Raw genomic sequence first — 16,475 nt, forward strand, 5'->3', positions numbered from 1 at the left:
GGTGCTGAATTTCATTTTTCAACTTCCAGTAAATTTTTGAAAATACAAAACACAATTTTCCATGAAAAAAAATGCCTATTGATGTAGACAGCTAAAGTCTTATTTATGTACATACTATTTTGGACCTCCTAAATTGATGGGCGTGAATCTTCAAATTTTTCCAGTTCCTCAAAAAATACTACATATAAAATATGAATTAGAACTACTCGTAAGAGAAATGAATTTTGATTTTTTTAGATTCGAGTATACATCATTCTAAATTCCAACATCATGGAACTCAACTCGATATAATGTTCGATATGCCAGGGACCCGAGGGGGGGGATGGCTCGCTAAGATTCAGCTAGTAATGAGACAGGGGAGAAGATTTCATCGCTGAGATGAGGCTTTTTACTTCAATTGAGCTACTTTTTTATATTTTTTTATGTCTTTGGAAGTTCAAAAATTCGTTAAAATTTCAAAAATGAGATTCAGCATTAAGCACAAATTTTTTAAGAAATATACTTTTAGAAGCTTTTTCAAGACTATGAGTTATTTGTATGAGCCTGTGAAAGAGAGTCTAATGTGTCACTCAAAAAAGTGCATGGCTTCTTTTAGGAGGGGAAATGAACCTTAAAATTTGAAAAGAATTCAAAGTTTATTTCTTACTTCCTTCTTTTTAAAAACACACTATACGGTTCTGTCAGATGTAAAATTCAAAAAGAACTGTATTTTTGAACGAAAAGAGAGGAAAGAGATCAGATTACATGATGAACAAAAAAATATTTTGCGGGTTTTCTGAATTGAAAAACAGTGAGGGGGGGGGGAATAGCAACATGAGTTCCATAGAAATTCGGCAAAAATTCTACACTATGCACATTTTTTTTCGCTGAGAAAAAATACTCAGAAAATGATTCCATTCGTACATAATATAGCATTCACCATAGTATAGGGCTACCATTTACAGTCATATAACAAAACTATATAACGCCACATGTTCAACTGGCCCATTTCTACATCGACATATGTTCCACACGATATTATTTTTTCACCTTTTGGTAAGTTTAGGGTAACAGGAAAAAAATCCACACACCGTGAAAGCCAAAAGGTTCACCAAGTTGGAAATTCCATCTAATTACAGGTTAGAGGCTGGCTTTATCAAAATAATTGATTCGTCTTTGGTATAATGCCAACTGCAGAGTGCTAAAGAAGAAAGTGTCGTACAATAATCTTTACTTTAATACCACTGTAGATATTCTAAATCCAACACTATAACTAAGTAATCATTTAACCAACTGCAAGATATTTTAAGCTCTTGCTAAAACAAAACGCATAAAATTAAACGTCAACTTTGGCTTCCAAATTAAATGCTCCGGTTATTTGAAACTTTTCGAAAAGTTATCAGTTTAAATTGAATTATCGCTCGAGCAATCCTCTTCCTCTTTTTCCACATCGTCAAAGCCTAATAGCCTCGAATTAATAAGCGCCGCGCTGTCTCTAGTTTGTCGTTTTGCTAGCAGCAGTAATCTCCTTAGGCCATTGGCGTTTGTAAATTTACCACGAGTAGTGTATTTTATGGCTAAATTAATTCGCAAAATTTAACCGCGAAGGAACTCTTGTTGTTGCGGTGTTGCACGATTCGAAGAGTATTAGCAAATTTGTTAAGGAAGGATTTATTGACTTCGGAAAGGATTCTCAAATTCTTGGATGTCAGGTGGAAGGAGGAGGAGGAGGTGAAAAGTTCAAATCATTACAAAATTAACAAGAAGCAAGAATGAATTTACTTTTAAAGAATTTCAAAAAAAATAAAATAAATAAATATTGGATTATTTATCTCATTTTTAAACATTTTTTCAAACTAAGTACCTACCATTCCTCAAAAAATTGTCAACATTTTTCAGAAAAAAAATCAATCAATTTGACCAAATAAAACGCCAATAAAAGAATAGAAACTGGCTAGAGTTACACCATTTCACAAAAAACTGACGATATTTTTGTGTACAACTGGCCATTCAACCCCCCCCCCCCTCTTCGTATACTCATACTCAAGACAAGAAGATTCATTCGGTCCAATTTATTTCAACATTAATGAACACCTAACACTACTTTATACTTCGAGTGGTACTTTCGAACCTACAAAACACATCCAAAATTCCCGTGACACCATCAGTAGGTACAATTAGAAGTGTTTATGACAAGCAGAAGAATTCTGACGACATACAAGTACAGTACACCACACACACCACAATGACTGCTTATGACATGACACTGTCATCCACAAATGCTCATATGCGACGACTATTCACTCTCCTAAACAAATTTCGCTTCCAAATACGTATTTTAAACCAAGAACGTCATCGTACCTATAAATCAAGCTGCCAGTATGCTATGCCGACCGACCACGACCACTACTGCACCTTACTTACTTACATAACTTCATTCATAAACCATACAACAAACCGAACCACCCCATAAATTCAAGCCCGATCCATATTCGTGAAATTTGCAACCTTGAAAATGGAAACCAACCCACACTAGTAAGAACCTTTGCACAGGCCATATGTTCAATTAGGACTGAAAAACCTCCCAGTAACATCCTACTCGTCGCCAGCTCGCCACACGGGTTAATTTACAGCTGCAATCAGCTAAATATAAAACATATACGCGGATGTTTTGACCTATCTACTCGTAATCATTGGCGCTAATAGTCCGACTCTCTGAATGCAAATCCGCGCTCGCGATCTCGAATATAGTGAGTCAATAAAAAACGGATTGTAAACTGGTTTCATTTTCAAACAGCTCGTCATCTTACATACGTATGTATTAACGGTAATCTACGATACGGTATCGATAAACGAGGTGGGAATTCGCTACAGTGGATGAGTGGATGGTGGACTGAGCGAACCGAACGGCGAATTAGTGGGTGTTAAGAGATGGATCTTTCGTCGACAGTGCATTAACATCATCTCATTGCTACCTCTTTCTGTTTTCTTGGACGATGCCGAAGACGGCGCGGTGCGTCGCGGAGCAAGGTAAACGTACCCAGCTTATTGCATACAGCACCGTTAAATTCGCTCTTCATCTCGCTACCTCTCTCGGTGCTGCAAAACCAGTTCTTTGGTTGCCCAGCGAGATGAGCTTTTTTAAAATTCCATTTACATGCGCGCGATTTTAAGACTCAGGAATCATCTGCCGATCTGCCACTGTTGCCAGGTTTAAATTTTGCATCATATGTACTTAGATAGTTGAAGAAGAATGCAAAAATTGGTTAAATTGAGGAAAATTATTTTTCATTTCATTTTCTACGAAGATGGTTTCTTTTTTTTGAACTGGGAAATATTCCACAAGCAAAATCAGCCGAAGTCAGCCAAAATATTGGCCAATTTGAAAAACGTTGGACGAAATTGGCAAAAGCTGCTCAAAGAAGGCGAAAGTTGACAAAAATCTGTTTTAGTTGGTAAAATTTAGTCAAAAATGACAGAAAAGAGTTGGTAAAAATGTTGGCCAGAATCAAAAAGCCAAAGAAAATGTGTAGTCTCCTCTCCAAGGAAAGTTTTACATCATGCATATGTTTTTTGCTCAAGTTAACTCAATGTTCAGAATTCCAAATTGGAAAAAACTCATAAAATATTAGAAAGTCATTTTTAAATAGGTATAATTTTAGTATCTACTTCATTGATTTTTTCGCCAAATTAGACATTAAATTGGAAAATCAACAAAATGTTTTTCCTAATGTTTTGAAAATTTGACACAATGTTAGAAAGTCAATGTTTTTTTTTTTTACAAGTTTTCAAAAGTCATACGTCTCTAAAAGTCGATCGATTTTCTTCCAAATTTTAAAAATTCTGACGTACTTGATCAGAGTCGCCACTCATTTCTGGAAATGATTTTTCCTGACTTTTCCAGGTTTTTCAGGAAATTTTTTCCATTTTTCCAGACCTTTTTTCAAAATAAGAACTCCGTATTTTTAAAATTACCCCTCTTTTGCATTAAAAAAATGCACGTTTTTTTAATACGTTTGGTTCCGAGGAAGAAATTACTCGAGCGACATGAGGGGAATTTTTTCCAAAATAAATAGGTAGTAATTATGTACATTAAACTACTAAAACTAATTAAAAAATTACAGATGAACACTTTCAAAAAATTCTCTGACTTTTGAGGAAAAATTGCTCGAAATTCCTTGACTTTTGCAGACGTCCGAAATTCCTGATTTTTTCAGGTTTTCCAGACGTATGGACACTCTGTTAATAATGTCGGAAAGCCCAAATTTTTTTTTCAGGTTTTAAAGTCAGCGTGTCGTGGATCAGCTTAAAGCAAATTTCGGAATGACCACCGGCGCTAAAAACATATCCATGTTTTAAAAAAAGAAACCGAAATCGTGAAAAACGAGAAAAATAAAAATGCAAATTTTCAAAGCACTGCTTTAGAAAATTGAAAGATCCAAAATTAACACATCAGTGGCTGAAATATTTATTAATAAAAGCAGTTGAAACTCGAAAAAGAATACTTAATAGTCGATGAAACATTACACAAATTTTCAAAAAAATTCATAAAAATACCAAATTGTGAAAAATTATGAAAAATAGATCAATCATCAACATTAGGTAAATGAAATCTCGTAAAAATATTTTAGAAAAATAACGTCAGCTACATAGATAGTTCATTACGCATACAACGGTTTATCAAAATGCATGTCTATAATATATTTTTTTTCAATTTTTAAACTTTCATTCTCTTCTACAGGGTGTCTATCAAAATTTGATATGCGACTTTTTTTTCGTCACTTTTTTCTCAGCAGTACCTCCTCATTTTTTAACAAAAAAAAAAAAAAAAAAAAAAAAAAAAAAGAGTTTCCAATAAAGTCAGCACTTTGTTTTAGGAAGTTTTTGGCCAACTTTCAATAGTTCCCATGTGACATAAAAAAATGTTTGAAGTACGAATACTCAGTACTACAGAAATACTTACCTATGAAAAAAATTGAAAACTCCATTTATAGTTGGCCAAAAACTTCCTAAAACAAAGTGTTGACTTTATTGGAAACCCATTTTTTTTTTTGTTAAAAAATGAGGGGGTACTGAGAAAAAAGTCGCGAAAAAAGGGTCGCGAAAAGTCGCGATTTTTGAATATCAAATTTTGATAGACACCCTGTAGAAGAGAATGAAAGTTTGAGTAATAATATATTATATAGACATGCATTTTGATAAACCGTTGTATGCGTAATGAATAATGATTCATCTAGCTAGCGACTTTTTGGTGATTTTTGTTCGCGACCTGGTAGACATCCTGTTTAACTGAAATTTTATCAAATTTGTAGACAATTTTTAGTGATTATACCGGTTTAGTAGATTTTATTCCATTTCAAGTAAATTTTGCAAGGTTGCCAATAATGTTCTTTTCAACACTTTTTCTATCAGCTGAAACATTTGTTGAAGAATTTTTCTACATTCTTTCAATACTTCATCAAATTTTGCAAAATTTTGCTCAATTTTTCGATTTTTTCATTTGTTTTATGATAAGTTTCAGTCACATTCCGATACTTTAAATAATTCTTGCAAAATTACGTTGTATTTTGATATATGTAATTGGATTCGTTTTTATGTAACTTGCAGCAATTTTGTATTAGAGATTTTTGAGATATTTAGCCAAATTTTTCGATGTTTCATAAACTTTCAAGCAATTTTAGCAACCACTCGCTCTATCTTTAAAATTTATAGAACCGGCATTTGTAGCGTACCAAACTACCAATTATCTTAAATTTTCATAATTTCCCAAGTGATCTTTAAAGTTGAAAATTTCAGCCAATTTTAACGAATAGCAAACATGGTTTGGCTCTCAAAAGTCAAGAATACTCCACATCTGGGGTCATTCGTACTAAAATAGCAACGCCGATTTATCTGATAGTATACATCTGCACTCTTCAGTACTCTTCTTTATCGACCTTGACATACAACCTTTTAGCTAAACTAGTTTCCATATTTCTCTCTGTTGCTTTTTGTAACCAAGCCAAGCCAAAATGAAATTCGTCAAAGATAACACAATTGCAATAACAATACGGGTAAGTAACAGGCGAACACATTTTTATCATTTTCAACATCATATCATTGCGCGCGTCTGCGGCACGGCGGTCTGCGATGGCGATACCCAAACACAGACATGTAATACACAGCCATACAGGCGTGCATTTAAATGATAAAATCGATATATCCAGCACTCCATGTACCATATTAAACGCGTACGGTACGTCTACGTTACAGTACCCCATGTGCGCTCATTTCACATGCATTTTGCTCTACGTGCTCACACACTCACGCATAATACATATGTACGTGTTAACTAAGCAAGTCTACTACGTACAAACAAGCACATAGGACAAGAAAGTGGCAAATTCGATGTTCGTGCAGCAAGAGCAGGGGGCAGAGTAGCCGAGGGTCATGTACCTCTGGTTGCACGCTGAACCCAGACGTTATCGGATGCGTTGACAATAATTACACTTTTTTTTTAGCCGGATAACTGGCCAACTGGGAACACCCCCGCTGAATTTTGTTCGTATTTCGACGTGTATAATGAAGCGCATTCTCATTTCTCCGCGAATTATACTCGCGTACAATGAAATTTATTATAAATTAAATACGTGACGCGGTTACGTAACTTTCATAATCGAACGTGTATCATTTTCAACGCGCCATTATTTTAATTCATTGACGCGGAGTCGCGTCGTGCCATTCAAATGAGTTATATCTTAATTTTCGATTGTTTTCAATTTTACCCCGACAATAGTATCTCGTATAATAAAAGGCTGCAATCAATTATCACGCAGAGGTAGGTATTTGTATCACGAAATTAAATAGATTCGACGATTCGAACAGGGCAAAAGCCAGAAATGGCGTTCTTTTTGCGAATTCTGAGAAGAAATTCACCTTAACGTACGTACCTCTACCTACTCGGTTGATTCATACTCGATAAATAAAACGAATTGTTGGTTTTCAACCGCTCGGTAGAACCCTAAAACTGGCCTGGATTCTGAGGGGAATGACCTAGGTCGACGCAAGGATCTCTCAAATACTATCTTCTGAACATAATGGTGCCAATTTTTTGATCATTAATGCCACTTTTAAAAAATCTAGAAAAACAGCCAACAATCTTGACATTTTTTTTTTTTTGAAAATTGGAAATAACGACCAAAAATTGATACAGTTGTATTCCAAAATATTTTCTCGGTTTCAGAAAATGATATCTTTTGATGTTTTGGCATAATTGATGCGAAATGTTTGGAAAGAAAATATTTTCAAAACACGAATTTACCCAAAAATAGACGATTTGCAAATTTTTAACGCTCAGTAGAACCCTGAAAGTGACCTTGGATTTTGATGGCAATGACCTAGGTCAACGCAGAATCTCTTTTAGAACTGAGTAATTTCCTCCAAAACAGGTTGGGTAGGGATTAAAGCGAAAAGAACCACGATTTTTTCGAAAATGCCCCTTATTTGAGAACCCATATCTCCCCTTCAGGGGCATCTCAGAAGCTAAACATTTTTCTGAGAGATTTTCAACTCAAAATGAAGGTATCCCCAGAATTTGATCAAAATCTTGCGACATTTATTTTTTTCGTGAGTCAGCCCTTGTGTTCCTATGAATCCAATTAAGACATCAAAAAATATTTTAGCAAGTTTTATGGAATTTCTAGATCAGTTCTTGGTGATTTTATTTTCTGCTTTGTTATACGTACGAGAGGGCTCAAATTAGATCAAACATCAAACTAAACATCTCATTAGTATTACGCTATAATATAATTGAAAAACAAATGAAAAAATAAACCTTACCTTTGGCATGTTCTTTATCAATGTTAACCACAGTCTTTTTCCAATCTTCTAATTTTTCTTGTAACGGAGCGACTAAACATTCGGTAATTGCGCTGTAACAAGAAAAAAAAATGATCCAAATTAATCCTAAACTATATAATTTTTTTGCCGAACACGTAAAAACCAAGATCCTGAAAGATCGTTGTTTGCGTGTCTCAAAACGAGTCAACAGTCTTGTCTCATCGTAAGCAAAAATAATACTCGGAAAGTAATAATGAGTAAGCACATGACCGCAACAGTCACACGGCTGCATTTTTTTATTTACAAAAATTGGTATTTGTTTTGGAATAAGAGGAAAAAACTAGTCAACTTGGCAAATATTAATTATATGCATCGAAATCTCCATTAGATTAGCTGTAAACTAATGAATCAGAAACCAGTTTTAGTCACGTGTGAAAAAGTATACGAATATCGGTAAACGCGGAATTCGATAATTCATCTTGGTACCAAAACGAGCTCTTTGAAAATACGTCCTTATTTTGGATTACAAACTTTATAGGGATCATCTCGGGTATATTTCTTTTCTACTTCCTTAATAAAAATTACGTCAAAGAAATATAAAACCGGAGAACGCTCTTTTCTCATTTTAATTAATCGTCGAATTGCAACGGTTGCGGAGAAACACCTCCAGACATGAATTGATGACGACGATTTTTTTCCCTCAAGTTCACGTACTACTTAATGAAAGAAAAAAAAAGTAAACAAGGAACTCATTGTGTCTAGTTTCAAATTATACCTCGTTTAAAATCTCCATTTACTATTTAGTGAAATGGGACCAGTTGTTGTAGAGGTTTGAAGATGATTTGGCAAATATATCCGCGTGATACTCGGTCAATTGGTACCATAAGCGTCTTAATAAATATCGATAAAATTTACCATCTTCGATATACGAGTATGTATGTATTCAAATTAAGTAAATTCGTACAGTGTTACGGACGACGTTTTATCAATACTTTATTTTATTATTTCCGCGTATGACACTTTTTCTTCGCTGACCTGCACTAAATATTAAATATACGAACGAAATAACCTTTCTCTAGGGATTCTCTGATGGTAATTTCATTTGCATTGCGAAAAATTCTAAACTCCGGGGACTACCTTAGGCCACTCTATTTAACTAATTCGCTGTAGACAAATAATGCCCTAAAATAAAAACCCAATTACTACCGAAAATCATTTATCAAATTCTCATATCGCGTAAAAAATATTAATAGCCACGTTATAATGAAACAGAAAAAAAGATAATCGCACTCGTAAGGCGTAAAAACTGCATTAAATTTCCTCATTACCCAACACACAATTCCTAGAATCCTACGCAGGTACTAGTACATACATCTTCGCTAATTAAAATCACCACAAAGTACGAGAACATCAACTTCGAGTACTGAGTTAAATTTAAAATAGACTGGGACGATAATCTAATCAAATTAACGCCATGTTTCATGAGACCATTAAGAGAGCACTGCCTTTTTCTCAAATTTTTATGACCGTCATCAAAGTTGTTTTACAATTACTTTGTTGTACGTAGGTTAGGTAGATATAAATGTACATTCGACTAATACGTCCAAGACATCATCTCGATCATCGATAACAAAAATAAAACTCATTTTAATGTAAACATGCGAGAATTTTGAAAGTCTTTCTTTTCCTAGAGGTACAGTGGGTTCCAGAAGTCTGATTTTTGTTCATTAGTTGAAGGGTTCAACTGATTTGTAATCGTGTTATTTTTAATAAATTTGAATAAAATTGACACATTAAAACTTTTTTTTTGAAACAAACATCAAAACATGACATTAATTTTAAAATAAATATTTGAAAAAAATTTTGCTATCATGAGTTTGAAATTACACTAAACGCTGAAAAAAAGTATTAAAATCGTCAAAAAAATATCAAAAATTGACAAAAGTTTAGCAGAATTCATTAAAATGTAGCTGAATTTGAACGAAACATTATGAAAATATGTTAAAAATGACTCAAAAGCATACAGAAAAAAAGACTTGTAAACATTGAAAATTAAGTCAAAATTGCAACAGGTCCTACTCTCCCCTTCAAAATAGTAAAAAAAAGTCCTCTTCATCTCTTTTCAAAAATTCCAATTTTTTGGGGGAGGGAGGGGGGAAATTGGTGTGAAAGGTCCCATTTTTTTTTCAAAATTGTTGGAGTCTTTTTTTCCTTAACAAAAAATTTCTGCTATTTACTAAAATTAAGCAAAAAGTTCCACTTGCCTGTTGAAATCAACCCGAAAAGCCTTACCCTTTATTTACTCAAAAATGAAAAATTTTAGTTTTTTTTTTTTTGCGAAAATTGCTTTAAAAAAGTCCTGCATTTTGAAACAAAATTGCAACAAAGTCGTGCTTTTCTCTCCCTTTCCCTCCCTCCTCAAAAAATAATGAAATTAAGCCAAATTTTTACCATTTGCAAAAAAAATGTAGAATGTGTTTAAAATGATATGAAAACAACGCACTAAATTGGTTAACCCAAATCCAACCATAACTGAAAATTTTTATTCTCATAACGTTGACTGGATTTAAATCCAAAATTGATGAAACACAAATCAAGGTCAAACGAAAGCGTTGTTTTCGCCTTCAGTTTTGAAAGCTCCCTCGATATTTTTTCCTATGGTGAAGAATGATGATGAGAAGAAGAAAAATGATGCTTAGATAAAGTGACGGTAAACTAGAACTTTCCCAAACCGAAGATTCTTTTTATATACGTAGCAATAAGGGCACATGATAAATGCGTAAGAAAACACATGGAAAACTCCCACGCAAGGATGAGCCTTTGAAAAAAAGTTTTCTAGTTTTGTTTAAGGGTAAAAAAAACGTAAGAAATTGTTTTTTTTTTACCAGCCGGAGAATGGTTAGAAGTCGCAGTTATCACTGGTGCTGTATAAAAAGATCGGTTTCTAACTTGGTATTTAATAAAGAAAATTCTTGAAACCCGTCCAAACTCACTCCAGAACGCATAAAAGCTATTGATACTTGTTAGTGACACTTTTTACCAATTATATACCAATTTTTAAATTTTCAATTATGAAATCGCTGGAGAAATGTGCATTTTTGAACTGGCAAAAACCCTAAATGGAGTGTAATCGGTCAAGTAAGTCTCTAACAAAAATATAAAACACGTTTCATACGTAGTACGTACCTACTAAAGTTGAATTGGCCGAATTTTAAAGTATTTTTTCGAAAACTGGAATTTCCAAGAAACTGCTGGAAACTCCAGAGCGGCTTGACATCGCCTTCAATGGACTCAGCATGTTGATATTAGGGTATAATGTAAATTTTAGCCTTCCCATTTCATTGGGTAAAATTCTCTGTGAAATTTAAAATCTCAAAAATCTGCTGGAGGCTCCAGAACTGCTCAAAACAGTTTGAAATCGTTTTCAATCAATTCGGGGGCTTGAAAATAAGGTACATATCAAATTTTAGCGTTTTTGGTGAATTTGGTAAAATTTTGATTCTTTCCTACACGTGACCCAAAGATTAAAAATTCACAGAAAATTGAAAAATGCATTTTTGACCTTGACACCTGAAATTTTGACTGGTGAGTAACTTCTGCATACTCTTTCGATTAAACTTGAACCGGTTCAAAAAAAATGCTGTTCGTTGGGATACCTTTTTCCCTCGTTAATTTTTACCAAGTTGTATCCAAAATCTAAACAGACGTGTATCTGGTAGGCAGGTATCCTTTCTACATGAAAAATTCGTATTTCTCGTTACATTAACAAAACATTTTTATTCGCTGTCCAGAGGTCCTGTTGGGTTAAGGCGAACCTCAATTCATTCATTTTTAATTCTCATCAACGTTCCTAAAATTGTTCATTTCATTTAGAACTTTCGAGACGTATTGTAGAATATGCACACGACGAAGAATAAGGAAGAATATTATGATAGGGATTGCGTGAATTTCGCTGCGTTAAGGAAGACAGTGGGTCGGTAGATGGCACGATGCCGATGGTGGCGGTGGCCACGACCGGGACAGCCGGAGCTAAGGAGAGCTGGCGGTACTAGGCTGTTGCAGAATGAGCAAAACGAAAGGAATAAGGAAGGGTTTGTCGGCGGTGCTGGGAGATTCCTTCACTAGGTATGTATAAGGCAATCGATTGGCGCTATTATTAACGTAAGGGATGTGTGTAGCGTACTACGATGAGGACGAGCTTGGATAAAACTGTGTAATGGCGTGTGCCATTACCCTACCTTTGCTGGCAATATATTGCACCGTACACAAATGTCGTCGACGATGCTCGATGCTGTAAATATGCGTTATGTTTTCGCGAGCACGTACCTCTCATTGTACGTAGAAGCACTAGTGATAAGCGCGAGTACATGTACATCGTACGTACGACAGACGAACTTTAAATGCGTTTAAGAAGTTATATAAGTGCATTGCATTTCGTAGAATGAAAAAAAAAACACGTTTGTTTTTAAGTATTCGCGCACGTGATAAATGAGTACCGTTTAGAATGAGTGGATTTGTATGGTCGTATATACTGTGCGGTTGTGGTAATATGCGCAAACACACGCGCCTTGTCCGCGTCTTCTGCTGTCACGCTGAATATGAATAAGACTCATGTCTATGTGCCATATCGAGAAAAAAAAATACTCGTATTAGCGGGATATTCCCTTACACATGTTTGCACTTGGCATACTAGTGTAAAGGCACCTCTTTACCTAATGCTAAAGTGCAGCTTTATCGCAAGTGCATATAGTTTGTCAAGAAGTCACGATAGCGTTCCCCATTTACGTACAAGAGGTATACTTTTTAATTGGATCTATTAAGCAGCTTTAGCATAGTTAGGATTCAAAACTTAAATGTTTCTGGCATATTGAACGAGATAGAGAAACGCAGCGTGCGGGAAATTGATATTTCAGAAATTCGTGTCACGTTAACGTTTTCGTGAAACGATTGTATAAATTTCAAAACCGAGCCAAAAACCAGCTATAAGGGAAGTTGCTCGCAGGTCATGCGAGAATATAAGAATATTATGGAATACGTTACAGAATTCCTTCAGTCCGATGTACTCGCGCTATACCTATACGTATTCAAAGCAGCGATCCCCTTTTTAGTTTTTTCGGTTTCTTTTGATACTTACTTTGCTCTTAAGGGTGTGTGTACCGGTTTCTAGAGATTCATACATAACAATAGACTGTGTATCGTCGTGATGTATAAATTTGGTCGATTTAGCGTTTCTGTGCCATCTGTAGGGTACATTACAAGTGGTAGCTCTAGCTACACAGTTTCTTTGAAAAGTTTATTTCAATTTTTAAAGGGGCCAAGATTACAAGACGATTTGAATGTTGTAGGAACAATTTCTACTGCGTATCAGTGAGCTGAGTGTCGAATTTAATTGGGATGCCTCATTCGTAAGAAAAACATTCAACTTCATTGAGATGATGAGTAAATTTTCGATCAAATTTTAGAAATGAATTTTTTCCTCTCTTCTCTGGATGCCATTAATTCAAAATTATGCCAGCAGCAAATAACTCGGATCATCATTTTTTGTCAATTCATGGTATCTAACGAATTTTTTTTTGAAAAAAATCACTATGTACTTTTTTGCAACCAAATCTTCAGAAAGCTCTCTACTCGACCCCCCATTTTTGGACAGCTAAGGGAAACAATCAATAATTTTCTGCAAAAAAAGTAGTAATTTCCAAGACATTTTCGAAAAAATGAAGACTTTTTGAGTTGTTGACAATTTTGCCAAAAAATGGGACTTTCTAACTAACAATGTTGACAGACAAAAAAAAAAGACCTTTTCAGGTACTTTCGATACTTTGGCATAAAACAGTACTTTTTTGACAATTCTAGCAAAGAAAACGATACTTACTTTTGGACATTTGGAACCCAAAGTACAACTTGTTGCCAATTTAGGTAAAAAACAATCGGTACTTTTTTGAGAATTCTGGCGAAAAAAAAACGTGATTTTTGGAATTAGAACAAGAATGGAATTTTTGTGCAATTTTGGCAATGTGGGACTTCCTGACAATTTTTTTAAAAAAATCATTTTTTCAGGAATTTTGACAAAAAACAATAATTTTTTGCCAATTTTGATAGAACATGGCATTTTTTGCCTAATTTAGGCAAGAAATATTTACAAGATTTTTTGCGAATTTCTGTCAACAAGTCAATTTTAACAAAAACGAGACTTTCTCACAATGTTTGGCTAAAAACAAGACTTTTATGACAGTTTTGGAAAAAAAATTGACTTCATTTTTTTTGTTGAAAAAATCAATACCTACTTTTTCACTACCTCCTAGGTACCTTTTTTTAACCAAATTTTCAGAAAGCTCTCGACTTCACTCGACCCTCACCACAGTCCCACACACACAAATAAAATAATCAACTAGGTAAGTTGAACCGGAAAATTTATTTTTCCCCCAATGATTTGAAGGTTTTTGTTGCGCGTTTGAATTTTTTCATTTCTTCACTGCCTTTTTGATTAAATTCACTACTTGTTCACTACATTCACTACTTGTTAGATACCCTGCAATTTTATGCTTCCAAAATACCAACAATCGGCAGTCGGCACACTCAGTTTTTCCTGCAGCTACGATAAAGCAAATGGTGTGGCACTAAACCTGAATCCTCGACCTCCCAGTTTTTCAATTAGAAATTGAAAAGCAGGCATGAAACTCACTATTTTTTTTTCTTTAGTGACTTTAGTGACTGAAAAATAGCAAAAAAGTGACCAAAAATTTGAAAAAAGTGACCTAATTTTTGAGAAATGTGAGCAAAGTATATACTATGTAGCAATCGTCGGAGAATTTTTTTAGGACCCCCCCCCTGCAAGAGCATAGCAAAGTATACTAGAGGGAGAGGGTGTACCTTATTTTGAAAAGTTCGAATTTTGCAGATCCCCCCCCCCAAACAGGACCTCAAGTGAGAAAATAATTCCCTATTTTTTATTTCCCCCCTATCTAAAAAAAAAAGTGCTACCGGTAGCCCCCTAAGTGGGAAAAAAATCAAAAAAAAATTTTATTCATGAAAATTTTTTGTTTCTTCACCAATGTTTCTAAATAATCCCATTTTCAAGAAAAAATCTCCACGGCTCTTCAAACCATTATTGGCTCTTTAGTAAGGAGTCCCTCAAAGTTGAAAAAATCACAAAAAATGATAATAAATCAAAGTTATGGAAAATTTGATGAAAATATTTCATTTCCACATTAGAATTGTTCTATGTATAACCCTCTTTTCAAGAAAAAGCCATTGTTGGTCCCCCAAATGATTTATGCTCACTTGCATGGATCCCCTCAAATTTGGGGAAAATAAAAAAATATTAAAAATTGATGTCTGTAGAAATTTTTTGCAATTTTTTATTTATGAGTAGAATCTTTCTGAATAAGCACTTTTTCAGTTTTTCAAGAAAAACCTTCCCCCCAGTCTCCCAAATCATGTTGGTTACCTATAAAGCCCCTCAAAGTTGACAAAAATCAACAAAAAAAATGAAAAATCCATATCAATACAAAGTTTTTGATAATGTTTCATTTCTGAACAGAGTACTTTTAGATACCTAACTACTTTTTCAAGAAAAGCACCCTTTTGCCCTCCAAATGATAGTGGTCCTCTTTTATGAGACCTCCAAAATTGAAGAGTATCGAGAAAGATGAAAATTGATGTCTACAGGTACTCATAATTATAGGTGAACATTTTTCATCTCTGTGCGCAGAATGCTTCTAGATGATTCTTTTTTCCAGAAAAACCTTTTCTCAGTCCCCTCTACAATGCTCACCACCTACATAGATGATAGAGATCCATAAAATTGATTTTTTTTTTTTGGAATGGAGGTGAAGTCTCCTCTGCAAAAATAGTTTCAAGTCATGGATATGTTTTTTTGCTTTAAACTTGAAAATGAAATCTCATTGATAGGGATTCTTGACGATTTTTTCCAAGTTTTCAAGTCTTCTATTACAAAATATCAGAACGTCAATAAGTCTTCTGTGAAAATTTGACATAATTTTATTACAAAACGTCCACTTCAATGTTTCTCAACGTCAAAATTCAGAAATTTGTCCTTTTTCTATAGGTAAGTTTTTAAAAGTCTGACATAGGCAGTGCTTTTCTGATGAAGATTGACCAAATCCAAGGATTAAAATAGGGAAGAAAAAAAATGTAATAATATTAATCTTTTTTCATTTTCAGGGGAAGTAGACAAGTTCCACCTTTTCATCATGTAGACTGGTCATAAAATATTCAACAGTATTTCTAATAAAAATGGACCAAATCCAAGTTAAGTATATAATGTAAAAAAATGTTTTACAGGACAAAATCTATAAAAAGTGACTTTTGGCCATTTTCGCCGAAATAGTGACAAAAAGTGACTTGCAAGTGAAATAGTGACAAAGTCACTTTTTAAGTGACCTTGTTTCATGCCTGGAAAAGGTGTTTTTGTAAAGTCAGCGAAAAAAAGATGAAAATTTCGATTATTGGTTGCCCAACATAAAACATTTGAGTTGAGGAAAAAAAACTCAGCAATATCGTAAAAATTGGCTGAAATAGCACAAAAATTACTAAACACAACTAAATAAGTTTTACAAAAGTTGCATATAAAATATTGAATGAAAAAGAAAAGAATGGAATGAAATTTTGTAAAACTTGCAGAAAGTATCATAAGAACTACAAAATCACAATAGAAT

General features: G+C 34.1%; 1 protein-coding gene across 4 annotated transcripts in view; it reads right to left on the minus strand.

Annotated features, from left to right (window-relative positions):
* The window catches only part of mim (missing-in-metastasis), a 102,361-nt gene that overhangs the window by 42,372 nt on the left and 43,514 nt on the right, over positions 1–16,475 (minus strand). For all 4 annotated transcript variants that reach the window (XM_065357680.1, XM_065357681.1, XM_065357679.1 and 1 more), the window contains exon 5: positions 7,798–7,889. In XM_065357680.1, the coding sequence (XP_065213752.1) occupies positions 7,798–7,889 (92 nt within the window). The remainder of the gene's footprint in view (positions 1–7,797; positions 7,890–16,475) is intronic.

The sequence above is a fragment of the Planococcus citri genome, chromosome 3 (assembly GCF_950023065.1).
Source record: "Planococcus citri chromosome 3, ihPlaCitr1.1, whole genome shotgun sequence".
In the NCBI taxonomy this organism is placed as follows: Eukaryota; Metazoa; Arthropoda; class Insecta; order Hemiptera; family Pseudococcidae; genus Planococcus; species Planococcus citri.